General features: G+C 39.6%; 1 protein-coding gene across 1 annotated transcript in view; it reads right to left on the bottom strand.

The window, feature by feature from the left end:
• Positions 1-21,568, bottom strand: part of LOC150075692 (serine/threonine-protein kinase STK11-like) — a 131,697-nt gene that overhangs the window by 83,901 nt on the left and 26,228 nt on the right. The window contains exons 2-3 of the mRNA XM_090389050.1: positions 9,573-9,746; positions 4,563-4,695 (exon numbers count right to left, since the gene is read on the bottom strand). Coding sequence (XP_090245176.1) covers positions 4,563-4,695; positions 9,573-9,746 — 307 coding nt within the window. The remainder of the gene's footprint in view (positions 1-4,562; positions 4,696-9,572; positions 9,747-21,568) is intronic.

The following is a 21,568-nucleotide window of genomic DNA, read 5'->3' as shown; positions in this document are numbered from 1 at the left end:
CTGCGAGATGGATACAGTGCGAATCCTCTTTATGAATTCAACACTGTTGGAAACGGTGTGGGTGGTCTTGCCAACCAGAGGAGAAAGAAGTCTCGAGACAAATTTAGACAGCTCGTAAGTCGGTGATCCACAGCAGGATACAATTGGTCTCAGTGGTGTGTCTTCTTTGTGCACTTTCGGTAGGCCGTAAAACCGTGGGATCTGACATCCGGAAGCACGGAGGTGATTACGGGTTGACTGTGTGATCTTCCCTTGTTTCAGCCAACTGTTGACGAGGATATTCACCTCTGATTCCCATCGTTCTAAAACTCTGTTGGGGTTGATGGTCAGGGGTTTGTATACAGTAGTATCCCGTAAAAGTAGTAGCGCTTTCGCCATGTAATCAGTGTGATCCATTACAACCGTACGGCGGCCTTTGTCTGCCGGTAGAATGACGATGGACGAATCCTGTTTCAATGCCTTGAGGGCAGAGAACTGTGTACGGTTGAGGTTAGAAGAGACGGGGCGAGCACGGTGTAGAACTGCTGCAGTCTTCAAGCGGATTGTGTTGGCTACATCTTCTGGGAGGCGTGATAAGCTGGCTTCCACACCTAAGGCGATGTCGGTGATCGGCGGGTGCTTAGGAAGAACGGCAAACGTCATGCCAAGAGTCAATAAGTTTACTTGGTCCGCAGATAACTGTTTGCTGCTTAGGTTCAATACGAAGTCCGTGGAATTAGTGAGAGGGGTATTACATTGGCTGCGCAATTGACGGGATTCATTAATCAAATTACAAAACTTACGTTTCTGTCGGGTACAATAAAGATCTGATTCTCTGATGGCCTGGTGACATAAAGTGTTGACCACATCGGTGTAAACGGGATCGGGAATCAGAGTCTTAAGGTCGGCTAGTAGGGTCGGCTAGTTGGAATCATTAAATATAAAATCTTCGGATAAATCCTTAAACAGGAACAGTGGTTACCAACTCAACCCGATCACAGAGTCAGTAGTTCTGTCATTGGACAAGCGCTGGCCACGTCATCATGCGTCACAGCCACAGCCTCTTTACCATACTTAGACACACTTGTCCGACGTGAAGGCACATACCTGAGGACTACAGTTTATCGTAAGCCCATGTGTGCTGGCCAGTTTACCAACTTCCGGTCAGCACACGCGCGAGGCCACCTCCTCTCCACGGCCCGAACCTTGCTTACTCGCGCCTGGACACACTCCAGCTCCGCTGATGAAAGACGCAAAGAGGTCACTAGGGTCAAAGTAGACCTTACGAGGTGTGGCTACCCCATTGACGTCCTCGACAGGTGTGATCTACAGACACGTGACATCGTGACGACCAGCTACAACACCAACAGTGACGAGCCATCCACAAGGGCATTCATCCCATACTACCCCAACCTGTCACAACAGATCGGCAGAATCCTGAGAACGCACGGAATAAAGTGCATCCAGCTCCCAGGCAGGAAACTGCGTTCTTTCATTTCCAACGTGAAAACACCTGTCCCCACCCTTCTGCAGAGCGGTTTAGTCTACCGCATCTCTTGCCGTGACTGCACTAGCTGCTACTTCGGAGAGACTGGACGTCGACTCGAGAAACGTCTCTCGGAGCACAAAAGAGCGATCCGTTTAGGGGATATAGAACACTCAGCTATCGCCGAACATGTCTGGACAACCCACCACGACATCGACCCACACCGCGATGTCGTGGTGGTAGACAGATCCCACCATTACCTAAAGCGTACCTGGTTGGAATCATTAAATATAAAATCTTCGGATAAATCCTTAAACAGGAACAGTGGTTACCAACTCAACCCGATCACAGAGTCAGTAGTTCTGTCATTGGACAAGCGCTGGCCACGTCATCATGCGTCACAGCCACAGACGCCAACAAACAATTAAACCTCGCGTCTCACGCACCTGGCAGTGCACATCTTCATTCCAACTGCCATTCATGTATTTTAATTCTGACGAAGGCTACCATATAGCCGAAAGCTCATATATTTCTGCTTTATCTGTACGCTCTGTGTTTAAGCTACAATAAATTCCTCACTATCTGGACTCCCTCCAGTCACTATAGCAGAGTAGAGGCAGTGATCTGAAAGCCTCCTAGAGTTACCAACTGGTTTGGTCCCTTGGACTATTTAGTGACCAGCCTGTGAACATCATTTTAGAGCCGCAGCCTCAAAATGTAAGGAAGATTGGATCTTGTCATGATGTCCATCATAAACTCAAAAGACATCAATCATACTGCATGATGGATGAGGGTTTGCCGGAGCTTTGCTCTGAAGACTAAACATGGGTTCCACCACTTTGAGCCTCCAATAAGCAGTGGCGGCATTGCACGAGTTGATGAGAGTCAGCTACCAACTAGCACTGCCTGACAACACAGAGGGGTGGCATTCCTCTATGTTGTGTGAGCACCACACCTCGACCCCTGATAACGTTGGTTCACATCTAGGTGGTCTACCATGTGCTAGGTGACATGTTTCAGGACTTGCACATTGGGGTTATACCCAGAGTTACCAACAGTCCCACAACTGTGACGGTGAAAGCAGATGATTTGGGTGTCACAGACCAATCCGACTTTGCTGAAATTAGGTCCGCTTGATTTGAATATCACCCAAATATCAGTTCCATCAGCGTTTTAGACTCCCAGGTAGCAAGCACAGCTTGGTATATCTGAGAACGCCTGCAATAATTACTTTAATAATAAATAATTACCAATAATTACTTCATTGCTCTGTGCTTTTTTTTTTTTTTTTTTTTTTACTGAACTTTGGTGTAAGCACATAACGTACATACACCTAAGTTCAGTTAATTAACTCGTGTACCTCATTCTTTACATATTCCTGAAGATTTGTGAATAATTTTAATTTTTCAAATGAAACATGAATAAATAAATACAGTTACTGTACTTGTTTAAAAAATTCATTCAAAGAAAGCTGAATGAATATTGCCTTCTACTCTTAATCAAAGTCAAAGAATATTATAGCAAAAGGTGACATCACAAAAGGTTTCTAACATTAATACTTTTTTCAACATTGAGAGTGAACTCCTTTGATTCCTACTGCTTCCAATTTCATCATAACTGCTCTTAAATTTTAGGGATTCAGGCTCTTTGAAGGATCCAGGAGGTTTCATCATCACTATCATCTCTTTGTTTCCTTTGTGCCTTAATCAAGAGGCACAGATGCAAAACATATTTGTTTGTAAATTAATTAAATCATCAGTCAAGACGGCTCCCCAATGAGACTCCACTATCCACTGTGGGAGTGCATTATTTGGTCATAGAAACCTTCTGTGACCAAATAATGCACTCCCACAAAGAAGTATTCACTTCCAGAATAAGTAATTTTGATATATTTAAAATATTACACTGAAATTTTCTTGCATTTCTTGGAAATCTTTGTAGTTATGGATAAATCTTCTTCAACCCATAATAGTCAACTGCTTGATATCTTTCCAGCTTACAGTAATGTTTCTCACTACCATAAGGATGTTACACCCCTTCCAAAACCACAGAAGACTTGTTACTTCCTTATTGTCGGTAGCAGCAACAGCCTACTTGATCAATGACTCCTTGATCCATACATTGGAGCAGGCACGTGTGTTGGGGGGGGGAACACTAATTTGGGGAGGGGTGAGGATCCACAACAATGCCTTAAATGTAATATCTTTTTCCAACCAATATTTTTCTCGATTCTGGACTTGCTGTAATCCATAATTTTCTTATTCAGTTTCCAAATCATTAGCAGTGATGAATTTGGAACATTCTTAAAAGAGTAGGGATTCTCACTTTGACACATTAAAAGCAGCTTCAATTTGATTTGCAGTTTTGAAACCAAACAATTTTTTCTCCTCAAGTGAAATGTATATAAATGAGGGCATCTTCTTCCAGATAATCCTGCCCACATTGACCACAACCACTTCGTTATCAATAAATCTTCACCCCACTTCAATAATTTTAGAAAACAAGTTGGGGGACACCTGTGGATGAATATTACTGAATCTGCACTAGCAGCTTCCCCTGTCAGTTTCATAATATGTAATCCTGTATGGATCTTGTATCTTCAAAACAACCCACAACTTAAATTCAATTTATATTTTCAGAAGTGTTTACATTTCTTCCATTATACAAATGAGCATAAGAAATTTACTGAATGCTTGTGCCTATTTCCCTAATCCACTCTTCATCTTTCACTATCATCACAATTACTGCTAAGAGTGCTAATCCTAAAATGATGGTTGCATGACAGCATCTGTCATGCAACCATCTTGTCTTGCTTCCTTGCATCATTTGTTACTACTAATGGTAACACTAACCAGTGCGTTCCATTAAGCAATGCGCACAAATAAGACTTTATTATTGAGACACTGGGGAAGATGTCACTTCATGGTAAATTTAAAAAATTATAGACAGATGTTGAAAAATTAAAAAATTTAAATAAAAATTTCCTATCAAAAATTATAATTATAAAAATGAAGTAGGCCACCACTTTTTTCAATCTGAGGAGCCACTATAAAATGTGAAATATATTCAGTTTAATGAAAAATTAACAAGAGCCTACCTCAGCCACTCCTAGATCTGAAAGTTTTAATGTTCCACAATTTGTCAACAATAAATTTCCTGGTTTAATATCTTTATGAATAACTCCTTGGCTGTGAAGATACTCTAAACCATCCAGTAATTGGCTGAAATACCTGTTCAGAAGCAAATATAAATTTGATTTGTAGCAAGATGACTATAGCTAATATACAGTATAGTACTATCTCAGAATATTACTAATCCTTGAAATAAAAATCTTATAAATAGTAAAGGATAATAAACATATAATACAAAAAGACCTATGCTACCCTTCACCTTAAGTTGTGCTTTAGGCAGATGAAGGAAGAGAAAGATCATTATTTCAAATTTATAGTTCCCTTTCGGCTCAGAAAGGGCAACATGTAAAAATAGAATAAATACATTTAAGATCTGTGACTATAAAAGTTGTGATTTGGACTAACACTGATATGATCTACAGCAGAGTTTCCCAAAGTGTGGTCCACGGCCCGGTGCCAGTCTGCAAAAAGAAAATACTGATCTGCAAGCAACTTATTTGAAATATACCTACATAAAACTATAAGAAAATTTCCTTACCTAAAATATGTCAATTTTATGTAAATTTTTGATAATAACAAAGAAATGAATTATCTTTTATTTATATTTACTGATGTTAATGAATACATAATTGCATTATTACTGGTGTGTTAAATGTCCTAATGGTATTGTCATTATTTCCTAAACCTACAAGTATAATTATTGAAAATACATTAATTTATAGCTATAGGTGGGCTGCGAGAAAAAAAAAAAAAAAAAAATCTGCAAACACTGGTCCATGCTTGAAAAAGTTTGGGAAACCCTAATCTACAGTATGGTGACCAAGCCAACTAAACTTGTATGAGTTGCAGCCAAAAGAAGGAATAGTGCCATTAAATCAAACTCGCATCCTCCACTTGAAGTGTCATTAAGTACAGTAAATTCCTGACTACACTAATATTGTTCCAAAATTAGTTTATCTTTTACTGCTCCCTTGGTTGGCTAAACTGTGAATTCAGCAATTCCAGTATTTAATTTTCAGACCTAATTAAAAATTGGAGATTCTTGATTTATATTAGAAAAAATAAATAAAACATTTAATAAAGACTGGCCTTGAAACAAATTTTCCTGATAAATACAACTTTTGTATTAACTTCTGATCATTAGTAACCTATCAAACTGAATAATTGGTAATTTTTTTTTTTTTTTTTTTTTTTTGCTCCTGGACCATTACTGTTACAATCATAAAAAAAAAAAAAAAAAAAAAAAATTATGCAATTACCGACCTAGTACCAAGATATTTACACAGGCTTCACTAGCTGTCGATTACAATGGCTGTTCACAGGTTGCTCACCAGAGATAGTTTATTACATATTCATTTTTTTTTTTTTTTTTTTTTTTGTTAGTTGTTGGCGCATCGGTTTCTGTGGCCATAATGCACCTCCCAAAGTTTTTACATTTTACTGTGATCCAAGCCCGAGGCAGGATTTGAACCCGCGACCTGGACCTGGAGATCGTTCGTCGGGGAATCCTACACCACCAGCAAAGGAAAAACGTCCACCTGCCTGAACTACACGATTGACTTAGCCAATGACCCTAAAATGGAAAAGAAGCAACTCGCACTACATCTCCAACAGACCTAGCAAACCCGGTGGGAAAATTCAATCAAAGGTGAAATCACCCGGAAATTCGTGCCGACAATTCAGACAGTATATCCAAAATATCCCCACTGGCTCTCTCCAGGACTCCTGGTCACATACCTACTCACCGGACACGGTGCATTCAGATACAAGTTTATGAGGCTTCCGACTCAGTGACACTCCTCTCTGCCACTGCGGCCAAACAGAAACATAAGAACACCTCATGTATCACTGTCACCTGTATGAAGATCTACGCTGCCGGCTCATCACTGAAATTCGATTCACACTGCAAAACCAGGAACACCTCATCCTAGAAGAAGACAGCTACAAAGCGCTAACAAAATTCACTCAGAGCCTCTTCAGCAGAAGACGGACCTTCCCCCAGCCGCAACCACCGCAATGAAGAGAATGCAAGTACCCATCAAAGCTGCCCATAATCTGAAAAACAATTTGACACCACTAAGGACCACCAGAACAAATCAAACCCGCAGGGATCCAACTTCATAGCAGAAGGAACAAAATAAAATCACAAATGAACATCCAAACTGACTGGACTAAATAACCTCGGATGGGATCCTAACCAATGAATGGCTACAAAATAAACTGGACTTTTGTAAACCTGGGACAGGGCAATGTCCCAGAAATGGCATTCCACCGACTGAAGAAACTGCAGAGCCTCTCTGCAAACTAGCCTTACTGGCGATCTGACCCGGCGCACTTGCCTGCCCCACTTTTCTTCCCTTTCCCTGGCCGTGGGGGAGGTGACGGTCCCTATGTATCCTTCCCTCCTTGCCACACACACTTTCCCTTCTGGTGGGGCATGGCATGCCCCACCAAATCTTGGAGTCACCCTCCCTATCGACTCCTTTCTTCTGTCGCCCCCCCCCAGCCTTCAGTCTCCCTCCCACTCTACCTGCACGCAAGCCCACACATCCAAACTTAAATACAGCCAAATTAGATTCGCCCACAATTTTCGGCCTCACAATTCTAGCACAACCACCATGTGATAACCTCTCAATTTTTTTTTTTTTTTTTTTTATACTTAGTTATTTTTATTTTAAATTTTTATTTATTTATTTTTTTTTATTAGGTCCTAGCCACTGAAATCTCAGGAAACTAGGTGGCAGGATCTGCCAGAGTATTTATTTAAAATATTGGTGTACCTGGTCTGCCTCCCGGGGCGAAGTGTGGGCAACATCTGGCCTCAGCCGAGGCTTGGAGGCTAAATGGCCAGAAGAACAACGGTACACAACACTACTCATATACAAAATCTCTGGCCTTCACAGCGTATTGTATCACATGACAATGTAAACTACGTGGAGATGGGGGAACCCCTGGTGCCATTTGACCCCAAACACACTTTACCTTTGGATTGCAAGGCAGGCACTTTACCCACCTGGCTAGCCCGGTCAGCACACATATATTCAATAGGAGAACACAAGGCTAAGGTAAAGAAAGCCAACACAAGAACGACAAGAAATGTCAGTTAACTTACGCAGAAAATCAGTTTCTCGACACCGGACTCTAGCGCTGTTCGCTCGGTAAACAGATGGTAGGTGTTATTGGTCTGGAGCCGAAATCAAGAAGGATATATTGATTGACAGGTAGGCATGGCAAACAATAAAATGATTGGTGGTGGGCACGACAGATGGCAAGCTACTATGTAGTCATTGGTTGGCATTATAATGTGTATTTATGAGTAAAGAACAGTGCATAATAGTTTTGTGATGAATGGTAAACAGGTAATAGTAGTGATGAATCTTTTAAAGATGGAAGAAATTTGTAAGGAAAATAAAATGATGGCTGATTTTTTAATGAAAACTAAATTTAAAAAATCACTATATATACACAATAGCTATTCACTATATATATATATACATGTATATATAGTGAATAGCTATTGAGGTGTTGGTTGACGTTATGGTACGTGTGTATCTGCACGAGTGTCTTTAAAAATAAAAGTACAATAATAAAAAATTAATATTTGTTAATAAACAATTTATGCGCTAGTCCACCCATGATTCTAAAGGAAAAAGGTTAGGTTCCCCCTCCATTTCAGGAGGGGGTTCAAGTGGAGGTTACCTGACCTTTTTTCACCATTAGGGCATATTATTGAACAAGAAAATAAAAACACAGTCAAAAAAATTTATTTTTTTATGAATGCATTTCTAAATATGACTGTGATTCTAAAGAAAAAAGGTTAGGTTACCCCCAACCACCAATGGAGGTTAGGGGTAACCTAATCACCAATCCCATGGGATTCAAGTTAGGTTCAACATTATGGAAAATGTTCATTAGGGCAAGTTACCATTAGTGCTTCTGAGAGCTACTAAAGTGATACTAAACCAATGTTATTGTATGTTGTATTCGCGCACCAATCAGCATATTGTTTGCCATGCCTACCTGTCAATCAATATATCGTTCTCGGCTTTGCCCCAGACTGATAACACCTACCACCTGTTTACCGAGCGAGCAGTGCTAGAGTGCCACATTAGGAAACTAATTTTCCACGTAAGTTATCAGACGTTTCTCGTCGCTCTCGTGTTGGCTTTCTCTACTTTCGCCCACAATGTTCATCACAGTGATTCAGGGATTAAAAGTCTTCAATTTACAATACATTTTGTGAATAGTAGCTAATTGCAGTAGGAATAGCAAAATTAATGACAACTTTAATATAGTACTGCGTACACTATAACAATTCACACAAAACTAATTGAAACAGTTAAGTTACCTTTGTCATAGTAAGAGAAATTTAAAGCTGGAAAAGACAAGATCCAAAAGTTGTAAATGGAAAAAGTTATAAAATTTGTTTGTTTTCCCTGAACTGGAACCACAATGAAAATAACGTGATACTATCTTTATCTGAGACTGGGAAACAACTGGGGAAAAAATAAAAGTTCAGTGGTCTTCAGATAAATGGAACATGGTTAGACTGCTACCTAAACTAGAGTTATCTCTAAGTCATACCAAAAAGTAGGGGTAGACCACATGTAAAAATAAACCACTCATATAAAGACATCGCTATTTTCTTAGAAATAGTATAGGTTATATAGGTATAGTACTACATATATTACCACAGGGGCTCACATCTGGTGATTATGGATTTGGCAAACCCAGGGTCCTGAGCTGGATATATGATCATTCTTCTCTTTCTTGCTTTTTCCCCTTCTACTTCTCTCTCTCTCAGGAGGGTAACACGGGATTTTTTTTTTTTTTTTTAAATGGTGCAGCATAAGCCTCAGGCTTCCTTGCACCTTATGGCTAATAATACTCAACCTACAGCACTGGGTCATACTAATATCAAATAAAATGGAAGCAGTATATATTTACAAATTTATTAAATTTAGAAAAAGACTTACCCATGAGCTTGCCACACAGGCAGTTTTTTATCTGGAACGCTGTCCAATAATTCTTGCAATACAGATACGCAGTATTCCATAACAAGATACATCTTTTGCTTCTCTTCGCTGTACAAAACATCAACCAACTCAATAACATTTTTATGATGAAGCCGCCGAAGTAACTCAATCTCTCTGACATGAATAAAAAGAGAAAAAAAAAATATATATATATATATATATATATATACTCCATTTGCATAAGACAACATGATGAAGTTGAAACAAAATATAGTGCAAGCTCAATATAATTCAGGTGTTGGGCAACAACTTTAATACCCAAGCTATAAGCAAAGTGTGTTTTAGCCAATTTTTTTACCATTTTCTTCCCTAGTTTTTTTTAAGATAAATACACTTTATTTACTAATGCTTTATGAGCATTTTATGACATACATTTTAAGCATCCGTTCTGAAATAGTCACATAATTTAGTGTGTTACAAACTAAATAAGTTCTTGTAGAATCTATTTATTTTGTCGATTTCGACTGATTACAACTTAACGTCAGATGCAATAAATGAAGATGTTCACTATCATTCTGATGTTCTAACAATGCCACACCTTATTGTTTTCAAGCATTTTGTAAAATACTGGTGCTTTTTCCTTATACAAGTTATCAATATTATCTTCTAAATCACACGCATCTTCTGACTGCCTTCCCACTGTTCACAGAGGCTGTAATTTCTTCCTTGCTCAGGTAATGTGCAACTGGAGCTTATGCATTCACCTTAATCGAAATAGTCTTGGAATTTGGAGAGTACAATGTGTACAGAAAGGAAGCACGGGTTATGCTGTTAGTTAAGAAACACAATATCTAAGGAAGTGCATCCAACTGATGTTGGTGGACAATGCAATGGTGAGTATTTGGTGTGACATACGCATTGGGAAAGGAAAAATGAGAGTAAGTGTGTGTTATAGGACCAATGAATCTGATGAGTATAATGAGCAATTGTGCAGAGAAATACAGTGGGCCAGTAAATCAGAGTGTGTTTTAATGGGGGATTTCAATTTCCCAGAGACTGACTGGAATTTGTGGATTGGTCACTCACAACATTAGCAAGGCTTTTGTGGATTTATTGGATGATTATTTTCTACAGCAGCATGTTCGGGAGGTAACTAGAGGGAGTAATACTCTTGATCTGATTATCAGTGGTGATTCTTCATGCATTAAGAATCTGCAGATAAAAGAACCACTAAGTGGCAGTGATCACAGTGTGCTGAAATGGGATTTACTCAAAGAGGTAACTACTATCAGGGGTAAAAGGAAGGGTTTTTGCTTTTGTAAAGGTGACTACAGTGGTCCAAGACAGTATTTAAATTCTATATGGTGGGACCAACTGATGTTACCAACAGCAAATTCAAAATGGGAAGCATTCAAAGACTTAATCTTGGAAGCTACTAGACTTTTCATACCAACTAAGAAATATTGTTCAAGATTTAGGCCTAAATGGAAGTCAGATGAACTAATTAGACATGTGGCAGAGAAGAAAAATGCATGGGATACATATAAATTAACAGGTGACACAGAAGCCTATGATAGATATAAGTTGGTCTGTAACCAAATCACAATGGAGGTTAGGCAAGCAAAGGCAGATTACGAGAAATCTTTGGCAAAGGATGCAAAGAAAACAGCAAAGAGTTCTTTACTTATGTAAACTCTAGAAGGAAGGGAATGAATCAGATCGGTCCACTTGATATCAATGGTTCAACTGTTGATGATCCTGCTCAGGAAGCTAACAAACTAAATGAATATTTTGCATTTGCATTCATACATCAGAAGTTATTCAGGGAGGGGAATGCCAGAGGTGTATTAAACTCTGGCAGCAAGCTAGATAATCTTATAATAACTGAGAGTAAAATGGAGGAGAAACTGTTGAAGATAAACATAAGAAAGGCACCGGAAGTAGATGGAATCTATCCAGTTACATTAAAGGAGGCAGCAAAGGAAGTAAGCAAAACCTTAGCCATAATTATGAAAGCTTCCTTGGACTCAGGGGGGGGGGGTACCCTTGGACTAGAAATGTGCAAATGTGACACCAATCAACAAAGGAGGATCAAAGGGTGACACAGGTAATTAGAGACCTGTAAAGTTTAACTTCTGTTCCAGGGAAATTAATGGAGGCACTGGTTGAAGAAGCACTGCAGGATCATCTAGACAAGACTTCAGTTACAGTTCGGACACAGCATGGGTTTGTTAAGGGGAAAGTCTTGTCTGACCAATTTGATTGGATACTATGATGTAGTCACAAAGGAACTTGATGCAAAGAATAAATTTGACATCATATATTTGGATCTTAGAAAGCCTTTTGATACTGTTGTACTGGAGACAAATTGCTGCTATGGATAAAGGGATGGTTCAGTGGGAGAAGACAGAGAGTGGTAATCAATGGACACTATTCTTCGTGGACTAATGTTATTAGTGGAGTCCCCAGGGTTCAGTGTTGGGTCCATTGTTGTTTTCTGTATTCATTAATGATATTGATGATGGTATAGGCTTAATGTCCAAGTTTGCAGACGATACGAAGGTCAACAGGGTTGTTAACGACACTAATGACAGTACCCTGCTGCAACAGGATCTAGAAAAGTTGAGTAGATGGGCTGAGAGGTAGCAACTGAAGTTTAACATTGACAAATGTAAAGTACTGCATATGGGAAGCAGTAACCCCAGAGTAATGTATCAACTGTGTGGTACTACACTGACAGAAGTAGAGAGTGAAAAGGACCTGGGGGTAATTGTGTGATATGAAGAATTGGGCAGATATGAAGTTTTCTGAGCAGTGTAAATGGTCTGCAAGATTAGCTCACGGTGTCTTGTCAATGATATACAGGAATTTTTCTAGCAGAGATATGGAGGTGATTATCCCCTTGCATAAGGCAATGCTCAGGCTACACCTTCGAGTTTTGTATACAAGTCTGGAGGCCTCATTTTAAGAAGGGCAATAACAGAGAAGGGCAACAAGATTAGTGAATGGAACAAAGGGTTGCTCTTACAAAGAAAGGCTTAAGTTTTGGAAATTGCAGTGTCTGGAGACTAGACACCTGCGAGGTGATCTGATTGAGGTTTATAAAGCCTTGAATGGTCTGAGCATGCTCAATGCTGATGGGATTCTTCCTCTTGCTGAGAATAATCGCTTGAGAGGGCATAAATTCAAATTGAGGAAAGACGGTTGTAGGCTAGATGTGTGGAAGTTTGCTTTTAGCCAGCAAGTGGTTGATTGCATTTCTTGGATATTATTTTTTATTGAATTTTAAATTTCCATTGTACAGTCGATTCGGTTATTTGGGACTAATCGAGACTAGTGCATTTTGGCCCGATTAAGCGGCTGCTCCAATTATCTGAATTTTCACGTAAATAGTTAAGAATACAATGGACCCCACTTTACAATTGGTTCACTGTACAATCAAATCACGTTACGATGGATGGACTCACCATAGTAAAGTACCGTTCACTATACGATGTGTAGTAAGCGCCAGTCATTGTGATCACATTTGTGAATTGAATTTTAATTCTATTAAAAAGCGATTCTAATTAGCGAAAATAGGAGTAATATTATCCACAGGCTATAATTGTCAAGCTACAGGTGCATGTATACTTGTGTGTACACCAATGCTAGGAGTTTAGTAAATAAATTTGATGAATTTGAGGTATTGCTCAAAACATCAAAGGCAGATATTGTGGGGATTTCAGAGACGTGGTGTCACACAGATATAAGAAATGCAGAACTGGAATTTGGGGAGTACAATGTCTACAGAAAGGATAGACAGGATAGGAAGGGAGGAGGGGTTATGCTATTAGTTAAAAAACACATAAAATCCAAGGAAGTGAAGCCAGTCGACATCGCTGGACAGTGCAGTGTCGAGTCAGTTTGGTGTGACATAAGCATTGGGAGATCAAAATTGAGAGTAGGAGTGTGCTATAGGCCTAATGACTCTGATGAGTATAATAAGAAACTGTTCGGAGAAATAGAGTGGGCCAGTAAATCAGAGAGTCTTATAATGGGGGATTTTAATTTCCCAGATATTGACTGGAATTTGGGGGCTGGTCACTCACACAGTAGCAAGGCTTTTGTGGATTTATTGGATGATTGTTTTCTACATCAGCATGTTCGGGAGGCAACTAGAGGGAGTAATACTCTTGATTTGATTATCAGTAGTGATTCTTCATGCATTAAGAATCTGCAGATAAATGAACCACTTGGTGGCAGTGATCACAGTGTGCTGAAGTGGGAGTTACTCAAAGAGGTAACTACCATTAGGGGTAAAGGGAAGGGGTATTGCTTTCGTAAAGGCGACTACAATGGACTGAGACAGTATTTAAATTCTATACAGTGGGATCAACTGATGATATTGCCAACAGCAAATTCAAAATGGGAAGCATTCAAAGAACTTATCGTGGAAGCTACTAGGCTTTACATACCAACTAAGAAATATTGTTCAAGGTTTAGGCCTAAATGGTTGTCAGATGAACTAATGAGGCATATGGCAGAGAAGAAAAATGCATGGGATACATACAAATTAACACGTGACACGGACGCCTATGATAGATACAAGTTGATATGCAACCAAGTTACAAAGGAGGTTAGGCAGGTGAAGGCAGATTACGAGAAATCCTTGGCAAGGGATGCAAAGAAAAACAGCAAAGAGTTCTTTACTTATGTAAACTCTAGAAGGAAGGGGATGAATCAGATTGGTCCACTTGAGATCGATGGGTCAACTGTTGATGACCCTGCTCGGGTAGCTAACAAACTAAATGAATATTTTGCATCGACATTCACACATGAGGAGTTATTCAGCGAGGGGAATGCCAGAGGTGTATTCAACTCTAGCAGTAAGCTAGAGAATCTTGTAATAACTGAGAGCAAAGTGGAGGAGAAATTGTTGAAGATAAACACAAGAAAGGCACCTGGGGTGGATGGGATCTATCCAGTTATATTAAAGGAGGCAGCAAAGGAGGTAAGCAAACCCTTAGCCATAATTATGAGAGCTTCCTTGGACTCAGGGGAGGTACCCATTGACTGGAGATGTGCAAATGTGACCCCAATTCACAAAGGGGGATCAAAGGCTGACACAAGTAATTATAGACCTGTGAGTTTAACTTCTGTTCCCGGAAAATTAATGGAGGCACTGGTGAAAGAAGCACTGCAGGATCATCTAGACAAGACTTCAGTTATAGCTAGGACACAGCATGGTTTTGTTAAGGGGAAGTCTTGCCTGACCAATTTGATTGGATACTATGATGCAGTCACAAAAGAACTGGATGCAGGGAATAACTTTGATATTATATACTTGGATCTTAGAAAGGCTTTTGATACTGTTGCACATGGAAGACTGCTGCACAAATTGGAGCAGTGTGGCATTGGAGGCAAGTTGCTGCTATGGATAAAGGGGTGGTTGAGGGGGAGAAGACAGAGAGTGGTAATCAATGGACACTGCTCATCGTGGACTAATGTTATTAGTGGAGTCCCTCAGGGTTCAGTATTGGGGCCTTTATTGTTTTCTGTATTTATAAATGATATTGATGATGGTATATCAGGCTTAATGTCCAAGTTTGCAGATGATACGAAGGTTGGCAGGGTTGTCAAGGACACTACTGACACTATGCTGCTGCAACAGGATTTGGAAAGGTTGAGCAGATGGGCTTCGAGGTGGCAAATGAAGTTTAACATTGACAAATGTAAAGTACTACATATGGGAAACAGCAACCCCAGAGCAACGTATCAACTCTGTGGTACTACACTGACAGTGGTAGAGAATGAAAGGGACCTGGGGGTGGTGGTGCAGGCAGATATGAAGTTCTCTGAGCAGTGCAGACGAGCTGCAAGAGTAGCTCATGGTGTATTGTCAATGATATATAGGAATTTTTCTAGCAGGGATAAGGAGGTGATTATTCCCTTGTATAAGGCAATGGTCAGGCCACACCTAGAGTACTGTATACAGGCCTGGAGGCCTCATTTCAGGAAGGATGTAGAGCTGCTGGAACGAGTACAGAGAAGGGCAACTAGATTGGTGAATGGGACAAAGGGGTTCTCTTACGAAGAAAGGCTTAAGTTTTGCAAATTACAGTGTCTGGAAACTAGGCACCAGCGGGGTGATCTGATAGAGGTGTACAAAGCCTTGAATGGTTTGAGCATGCTCAATGCTGATGGGATTCTTCCTCTAGCTCAGAAAAATCACCTGAGAGGGCATAAATTCAAATTGAGGAAAGACAGATGTAGCATAGATGTGCGGAAGTTTGCCTTTAGCCAGCGGGTGGTTGGTGGGTGGAACAGACTTCCATCCCTTGTCGTGGAAGTTGATAGCCTAAATAAGTTTAAGGCTCAGCTGGACAGGTATTTCGAACGAACAGAGGGGTGAAGTGGAAGTGGTTATTTTTATTTATTTATGTTACTTTTTTTTTTTTTTTTTTTTTTTTTTTGGCTGATGCTGCATAAGCTTGCTTTCTTGCATCAAATGCCTCTACTAATGCTAATGCTAATGCTAATGCTATATTAAGCACAAATTTACCCTTTATTACCTTACCAATTAAAAAATTAAACAATACGTGAAAATCGAAAGAATATACGTTATAACCGGAATAATTGAATAATTAATACGTACTGTAATACGTACATACTAACTAGTTGACATTTCTGTTCACTGACACAATTGACCGGCAATTGTTTTATGGTCGTGACCTTCAGAAATCTGACCTAACCACATGGTATGGTCGTAGACAATCGTAGGGTAATATCCAGTGCTGCTGTCTCCTGCCCCGATTAAATGGCATGTTGTCCCAATAAGGCGAAGTAAACACTGGCTATTTTCTCGATTGGGTTCTGTTTTTTAAGATTTTCCCCAAATAAATGGCTACCCGGATTAACCAGTGGCCCAAATAACCGGAAGCCACTGTATTAACAATAAATTTAAAAAAAAAAAAAAATTTTTTTTCTTAAATGCACTGTCCCAAAACTAGGGTGTATCTTACACGTTGCAGCATCTTATAAGCCAACAAATACGGTACTTGGTGGCAATCTTTGAGCAAATGATTTGCCTACTCATATTAACATTAGCAAGGGCACATGATGCAAGAAAGCAAGCTTATATAGCATCAGCCAAAAAAAAAAAACAAAAAAAAAACCCCACACACCTTTTCATTTCACTCATCTACCTGCTCCAAATGAGGTGGGAAATTTTTCCTTCTCCCACCCTACTTCACCCTTTTCCGACTACTCAACCCCCACACCATGTTTTTGAAATACGTCAATGGAACGTGCCCGAGCTATAAAAGACAGCCTCGACACGTATTCACCCTCCTTTGAAGATGGTATTAACAAAAAAGGCCCCAATCAGGCTTCAGGACATCATCTCCTTTTATGCCTACAATTACTCCCCATGCAAGGATTTAGGACAAAAGCTGGCTTTTTCCTTCGTCCTCCGTCCATAAAATTGCAATTTCAATGACTTCTGAATTACACCTCTCTCGGAGGCAGCCATCGCTGAAGAAAACCCCAGGTAAGAATATTCTTCTGCCTTAAAATAAAATATATAATATTCTTAAAATTTAATATTCCTTTAAAATTCCCAAAATTAGCCTATACTACCCTTTTCAAAAAATCCACAAAGTATATTTTAAATCCATAATGAGATTGCAGTTCCTCTACAAGGAAAAATTACAATAAATTACAAAAAATTACACTTGTCCGATTTTATGAAAATTTGTGGGTTTTGACTACTCAAGTTGTCTGACCAACCATCTAATAAAGTTTTGAGACTGTAGGACCTCCACATAATTTTTTTCCTCTATGCCATTATTTTCCCTGAAACAGAAGTCAAACTAACAGGTCTGTAATTACTCGTGTCACCCTTTATGAATTGGAGATACATTTGCACATCCCGTCTGTGGGGACTTCCCCTGAATTCAAAGGTGCTCTCATAATTATGGCTATGGGTTTGCTTACTTCCTTTGCCACCTCCTTTAATAAAATTGGATAGATCCCGTCCACCGCAGGTACCTTTCAAATGATTGTGTTCAGGACAGAGTACCATCCCCATAAGCTGTTCATAACATTTTCCGAGTTTTAGTGGGACTTTTCCTCCAACTTTACACAAAACTTGATGTTGATTCATTGTTCCAATCTTTGATTTTTGATGGTGATGTTAGATGCAATGAAAATAGAACATCCATATAAAAAAAGCAATTTAATACCACAGTCACACTTAGTGCATCTCTATCATCTTCTGGAACAATACTCATTTTTTTAAAATTATGCCTCATTACTTCTTTTTTTCCAGACTGTATACCAAGTTTGTATAAAAAATTCTAAAACTTTATTACAAAAGACATAATGAAGATAGAGGGTAAAGATGATGCACATAAAATAGGTCACCACATTACTGGTTCAAATCACTTCCTGCTCCACCAAATCAGTAATGAGCAATGTGTGTGTTGAAGTCTGTTATGTCTTAGGCTTCTGTCACAATTGTAAGGGATACAGAATTGGAACAATATATGCATATCAAGCTTTTCCTGAAGAACAAGAAAAACAGAATGGAAATTCTCTAAACGTTAAGAAATGAATTTGGTGATTCTTGTAAAAAAAAAAAAAAGGCTGTTATTTATTTCGTGAATCTGTCGGAGATTACCAACATTCATTACCAAGAATCTGTCGGAGATTACCAACATTCAGGTTGATCTTTAACTTGAAGCAGCAATAAAATGGTTGCTAAAGTTCATAAAAAATGTTCTAATCAGCAATTACCCATCCTAGGAATTGTTCACTAACTTTGAATCTCTTCTGGATTATGTCAGTCAATTTTGACCAAAAACCTTAGCATGCACGCAGTGTCGGTAAAATTTGTTCCAAGACTGTAGAATGATGACAAGAGGTTCTCCATTAAGAACTGTGTGAGAAGCTAAAAAGGAGGGTGGAGGATCCTAATTTTATCAATTACATTGTTACTTACTGATGATGAAACATGAGTAGAGCAATGGCTCAGAAACAAAATTTCAGTTGTCCCAGTGATCTCCTCGAGGATTTCATCATTGCAAAAAACTTAATTGTCCATAATGTCCGGGGTCATCCCCCAACTTTTTCCAGCTTGCAGGGTCAATCTTACATTGACATCACACTTTCAAATCGTGCTTTTTCTTTCGGTATAAATAATTGGTCGGTTCGTACTTCTTGGTCGAGCAGTGACCATCACCCCATCACTTTTGACCTGGTCACCACTGTTAAGCCTTCTTCTTCTCGAGTTAATCATGATTTCCCTCGCTATAAAACTAAGGGTTCTGACTGGAGCATTTTCAACTCTAATCTTTTGAGTTTGGTTAATGAGGATTTCGTCTCTAATCTTTCTGAATTGGATCCAAATTCCCGAAGAAAAGATAACTGGAATTATTACTGAGGTCTCTGACCTTAGTTTTCGTAAAAAATCTCGTCAAATCAATTCTGGTGGTGTGATGGTCCTTGGTGGTCTGATGGTCTTTCCTCTCTTAGAAGAGACCTTAGGACCACCAGGCAAAACCTTAATAGAGCTAAAAGGAATAACAGGCCACCAATTGAAGTAAACAGGCTTGCTGACTTATATAAGGCAGCTCACAACAGATATTTTAACAGTATTAGAAAGGAGAAGGCCCAGGCTTGGGCTCATCTCATGGAAAGAACTATTAAATCAGATCCTTGGAGTTTACCTTATAAAGTCATTGCCTCTAAACTCTATCCACATATTCCTAAGACCTCGATCCATGTTCCAAATTCCACTGAAACTTTAACTTGGTCGGCATCTGTTGATGCCATCTTGGATGAACTGCTTCTCCGGGACATCTCGGTTCCTGAGAGCAATGAACAAACTCTTTTTAGATTACAGCATCTTGTGTTTGAAGGCTCTTCTTCTGAGGATCCCTTCACTAATACAGATATTGATTCTGCCATTACTAATAGCAAAAGTCCAGGTCTGGACCTCATGGAGGTTTCTGTGATTAAAAGAATCTGGAAACCTATCCTTATGAATTCTTACCTTAGGTTTGGCGTTTTCCCTGATCGCTGGAAAACTGCCAACTTAAAAATCCTCAAGAGTCCTGACAATCCAGTTGACTCTCCTTCTTCTTATCATCCAATTTCCCTTCTTCCTTTTCTCGGCAAGTTGTTGGAAAAACTTTTGGTTTCATGTTTCAAGTGTTATCATAACTCAAAAAAAAATCTTTGTTCTTCTCCCAGTTTGGTTTCACGCAAGGTAAACCAACTACAGATGCAATTAATCTTCTCCTAGGCACTGTTCGAGCATCTCCTTCTGAATACGTTCTCGGTCTCTTTGTAGACTTCAAAGGGGACTTTGACACCTTATGGTGGCAGTGGCCTGGTGAGGTTTCGGGAGGCCAGGTCTCCTGTCCTATCTACAAACTAATTTCTAGTTATTTCGATAATAGAAGTCTTGTGGTCTCCTCGAGTTTTTGCTTGGTTACGAGGCCAGTTTCTAGGGGTTGTCCTCAGGGATCCGTTCTTGGCCCTGTTTGCTGGAACGTGGTCCTTGATGGATGGTAAATGCCCCTCATAATGATATTGTCAACATTGCCTACGCTGACGATCTTGCCTTGCTTGTCCCTGGGAATTCTCGTCTTCAATTGGAAATTAAAGCAAACAGCATCTTGGATGATCTTCACATGTGGTGTTCCCCCCATAAACTCTCCATTTCAGTCCCTAAAACTAAACAGGTTCTTCTGAAAGGGCTACTGAATCATAATCATCCTCCTGTGGTTAAAATTCTTGACCAGGCTGTTAAATTGGAAAGTGAATATAAATACCTTGGGGTGGTGATTGATGATTGTTTATCTTTCATTCCCCATTGTAAGTACCTTCGGCAGAAAATCCACTCTGTTACCGGCTGGCTGTTGCATCTTGCCCGTTCCCTCTAGAATCTTAAGTCATCTTCTCTTCATCCCCGTCTGCTATGGTGCTGGCGCTTGGGGCTTCAGAATTCTTAATTCAGTGGTCCAAAAATACCTTCTGCAGGCGCAGCGGTCCTTCTTTCTGTATACTTGCAGGGCATGAAGAACTGTTTTGACTGATGCCCTGCTTGTTATTAATGGTCATCTCCTTATCTACCTGGAAATTATATTGCATTTCTTGTCTTATCACAGGAAATCTCTCTCTCTCTCTCTCTCTCCTGCCTTGGTGGGAGATTTTGCTAATAATTATGAGAACTCTACAAATGTTGATCTGGTCATGCTTTCCAATCTTGCTTTGGAAGAGTGGCAACACTCTTTCTTTCCTCGTGTTTTCATTAAAAATAAAAATTTTAACTGGCTTCAACTTGGGTATTTCCCACTTTCTTAATCACGGGACATGGAATTAATTCTCATTTGATGAATTTGAGGTATTGCTCAAAACATCAAAGGCAGATATTGTTGGGATATCAGAGACGTGGTGTCACACAGATATAAGGGATGAAGAACTGGAATTTCGGGAGTACAACGTCTACAGAAAGGATAGACAGGATAGGAAGGGGGGGGTTACGCTATTAGTTAAGAAACACATAAAAACCAAGGAAGTGAAGCCAGTCGACATCGCTGGACAGTGCAGTGTTGAGTCAGTTTGGTGTGACATAAGCATTGGGAGATCAAAATTGAGAGTAGGAGTGTGTTATAGGCCTAATGACTCTGATGAGTATAATAAGAAACTGTACAGGGAAATAGAGTGGGCCAGTAAATCAGAGAGTCTTATAATGGGAGATTTTAATTTCCCAGATATTGACTGGAATTTGGGGGCTGGTCACTCACACACTAGCAGGGCTTTTGTGGATTTATTGGATGATTGTTTTCTACATCAGCATGTTCGGGAGCCAACTAGAGGGAGTAATACTCTTGATTTGATTATCAGCAGTGATTCTTCATGCATTAAGAATCTGCAGATAAATGAACCACTAGGTGGCAGTGATCACAGTGTGCTGAAGTGGGATTTACTCAAAGAGGTAACTACCATTA

Source organism: Mastigoproctus giganteus, chromosome 14 (assembly GCF_048544385.1).
Source record: "Mastigoproctus giganteus isolate SK-2022 chromosome 14, ASM4854438v1, whole genome shotgun sequence".
Classification (NCBI taxonomy): domain Eukaryota; kingdom Metazoa; phylum Arthropoda; class Arachnida; order Uropygi; family Thelyphonidae; genus Mastigoproctus; species Mastigoproctus giganteus.
The sequence above is the reverse complement of the archived record's forward strand: the minus strand, read 5'-3'. Positions and strand labels throughout refer to the sequence as shown.